Source organism: Mizuhopecten yessoensis, unplaced genomic scaffold (assembly GCF_002113885.1).
Source record: "Mizuhopecten yessoensis strain PY_sf001 unplaced genomic scaffold, ASM211388v2 scaffold716129, whole genome shotgun sequence".
NCBI classification, from domain to species: domain Eukaryota; kingdom Metazoa; phylum Mollusca; class Bivalvia; order Pectinida; family Pectinidae; genus Mizuhopecten; species Mizuhopecten yessoensis.
The window spans coordinates 165,834-169,279 of NW_018479962.1; the positions used below are offsets into that span (position 1 = coordinate 165,834).

A 3,446-nucleotide genomic window follows, 5' to 3' on the forward strand; every position below is an offset into this window, starting at 1 on the left:
GTTTGTGTGACAATAGCTTCAAACCACTCTACAAACAAACATTTCAGGTTGCTAAGTAACAAAGTCAACTGAAGGTACATTAATATACTAGAGATCTCTATATAAGGTACATTAATATACTAGAGATCTCTATATAGGGTATATTAATATACTAGAGATCTCTATATAAGGTACATTAATATACTAGAGATCTCAATATAATATAAGGTACATTATTATACTAGAGATANTTTTAATATACTAGAGATCTCTATATACAGTACAATAATATACTAGAGATCTCTATATAAGATACATTACTATACTAGAGATCTCTATATAAGGTACATTAATATACTAGAGATCTCTATATAAGGTACATTAATATACTAGAGAGCTCTATATAAGGTACATTAATATACTAGAGAGCTCTATATAAGGTACATTAATATACTAGAGATCTCTATATAAGAGACTTTGTCTTGACTTGCTATATGGTCCCTATATCAGTCCACTTAGTATTAGTGATGTCACATTATTTATAGTATTTCCAATTAAATACTCACGCTATATAAATACAAACCAGTTTGTAACATTACAGATTTAACACACGATCCGGCTCTATATTGCACAATTTATAAGCAAAGAATACAAAACAACAAAACAAAAGCTGTCCACGAACAGTGACTCACCTATTCAAAGAATATTTGAAAAGATACGTAGTTAAGTCCAAAAAAATACCCTCTTTTTTTTTTACTTTCGCGCAACTCTGTTTGACCCCTTAGGTCAATCATGTCTACTATAAGAATCCTAGTAGAAAAAATGACTGTTATATTTAAAGGGAACTTCATAACTTCCACTAAAATTTTAACGTGGAGATTTTTGTTATAAAATCTGAGGCGTAAAAGAGGTCAACTCTGGAAAAAAAATGTAACATATTTTTTCTGCTCTGACTTCCTAGATCAATGTTTGACTCCTCAGGAACCTCAATCTCAATATTACAATCCTAGCACAACTTTAACAAGCTTCAATGTCAGGATGACTACACAAGCTCTCTAAAAATCACTAAATCATTTCAACCTTTCCATTGCTATTGTTATAAGTAGACAAGTTCCTACTGGGTGACACGACAAAGACATCTTCAGACTTATGCCTCTCATTATACAATAAACTGAATGACCTATGCAAGCACGGAAATAGTTCTATGCCTAAAAAAATTGAACCATCATGTATGAATTTCTGCATGATGTTTTTGTCCAGTTATTCCTACTTTTTGTGATATTTTGGGGGCAAATCATGATATTTTTTTGATGAATTCTGATCTTTATCATCAGTCAGAAGACTACATACACTTTAACTCATTCACCCCTGAAGACACATTTGAACTCTTCCAATTCAAAGGTTGGAATAGTCCATCATGAAATTTCAGGGGTGAATGAGTTAATGACCATAGTGATTAAACGTTCAATTTATGGGGTACGCTGTTTAGTATGATAACTGATATATTTGTTAAACCAACTTTTGATGGGCGATATATTTTTCTCCATTACTCTGGTTTAACTGTGCTAGAATCTGAATCATCAAAAATCTTTAGATGTTGTAACCTGCCATTCAAGCATCTCAAAGCTTTAGCATAATTAATTTTCAAACATGATATTTCAACAAATTAATAAAAAAACAATTACATTTAAGTGTTGTTTACCATTCTGAATATCAGTATAAAAAAACTATGTTTTATGTGTAAATATCACCAATACATTTTCTCTAAAATAAATCAATACTTGCACTTATACAAAAACAAAGTATCAACAAGAGAAAATCAACAATGTATCTTCACAAAAAATAAATGTGTAGATATCACAAGAGATGGACACTGAGTGACGGTGAGGTGTGTAGTGGTTATACTGTAAGTTTCGGCAGCTGACAGTGTACGATGCCCCAGAAGAACAGCCAGTTGGGGAGGACAAGGAGACTAAAGAACGGATACATCCAACTAGAGAAGAAGTAGTTATCAATGATGGTAAGAAGGAGGCCATGTTTGGTTGTGTCCCATGACAAACCCATCATCTCCAGGAATGACGACTTCTCCCCTACACACGAGATCATGGCTGCGGCCAGAACCATAGAAGCTGGAGACACCAGTAATACAACGGCTTTTTGGATCAAATTCATCAACCTGAAACAGAAGGTAAAATATGTGCCTCAGCATACAAGATTTCAGTTCATAAACCTGAAACAAACAGTAGGAATCACATCTCATTTCCAAGTTCATGTTCGTTACCTTAGAACAAAGACAAGGTCTTAGTTAATCTTCGAGCACACAGTAGGAATATTGTCTTAGCTTACAAATTCTTCAAACATCACCCTTGATGAAACTGCTCTTTGTTTTATTCTTATTTCACATTCATATAACAACTCACAAGTTGAAAACAATATTTATACAAAATTTACAAGATTGAGTCAGAAACAAAGTTGCTCGTAACACTGAGAATCAAACTTGCACCTTTCGGCTACACCAGGGTTGTGATGTGGCCCAATAGTCTCCACACAGGAGAGCGACGGAGAACTTACCTGCTATGTGTGGGGTGTACGATGTATTGTGGCCCAATAGTCCCTACACAGGAGAGCGACGGAGAACTTATCTGCTATGTGTGGGATGTACGATGTGATGTGGCCCAATAGTCCCCACACAGGAGAGCGACGGAGAACTTACCTGCTATGTTTGGGATGTACGATGTGATGTGACCCAATAGTCCGCGCACAGGAGAGCGACGGAGAATTTATCTGCTATGTGTGGGATGCACGATGTGATGGGACCCAATAGTCCCTCCACAGGGGAGCGACGGAGAACTTACCTGCTATCTGTGGGATGTACGATGTGATGTGGCCCAATAGTCCCCACACAGGAGAGCGACGGAGAACTTACCTGCTATGTGTGGGGTGTACGATGTATTGTGGCCCAATAGTCCCTACACAGGAGAGCGACGGAGAACTTACCTGGTATGTGTGGGATGTACGATGTGATGTGACCCAATAGACCCTGCACAGGGGAGCGACGGAGAACTTACCTGCTATCTGTGGGATGTACGATGTGATGTGACCAAATAGTCCCTACACAGGAGAGCGACGGAGAACTTATCTGCTATGTGTGGGATGTACGATGTGATGTGACCCAATAGTCCCCGCACAGGAGAGCGACGGAGAATTTATCTGCTATGTGTGGGATGTACGATGTGATGTGACCCAATAGTCCCTGCACAGGGGAGCGACGGAGAACTTACCTGCTATGTTTGGGATGTACGATGTGATGTGGCCCAATAGTCCCAACACAGGAGAGCGACGGAGAACTTACCTGCTATGTGTGGGATGTACGATGTATTGTGGCCCAATAGTCCCTACACAGGAGAGCGACGGAGAACTTACCTGCTATGTGTGGGATGTACGATGTGATGTGACCCAATAGTCCC

The 3,446-nt window shown here is 38.3% G+C and overlaps 1 protein-coding gene across 1 annotated transcript in view; it reads right to left on the reverse strand.

Annotated features, from left to right (window-relative positions):
- Positions 1 to 241: 241 nt before the first annotated feature.
- LOC110441782 (glycosylphosphatidylinositol anchor attachment 1 protein-like) overlaps positions 242 to 3,446 on the reverse strand; it is a 32,990-nt gene continuing 29,785 nt past the window's right edge. The window contains exons 12-13 of the mRNA XM_021485033.1: positions 2,622 to 2,692; positions 242 to 2,155 (exon numbers count right to left, since the gene is read on the reverse strand). Coding sequence (XP_021340708.1) covers positions 1,879 to 2,155; positions 2,622 to 2,692 — 348 coding nt within the window. The 3' untranslated portion in view covers positions 242 to 1,878. The remainder of the gene's footprint in view (positions 2,156 to 2,621; positions 2,693 to 3,446) is intronic.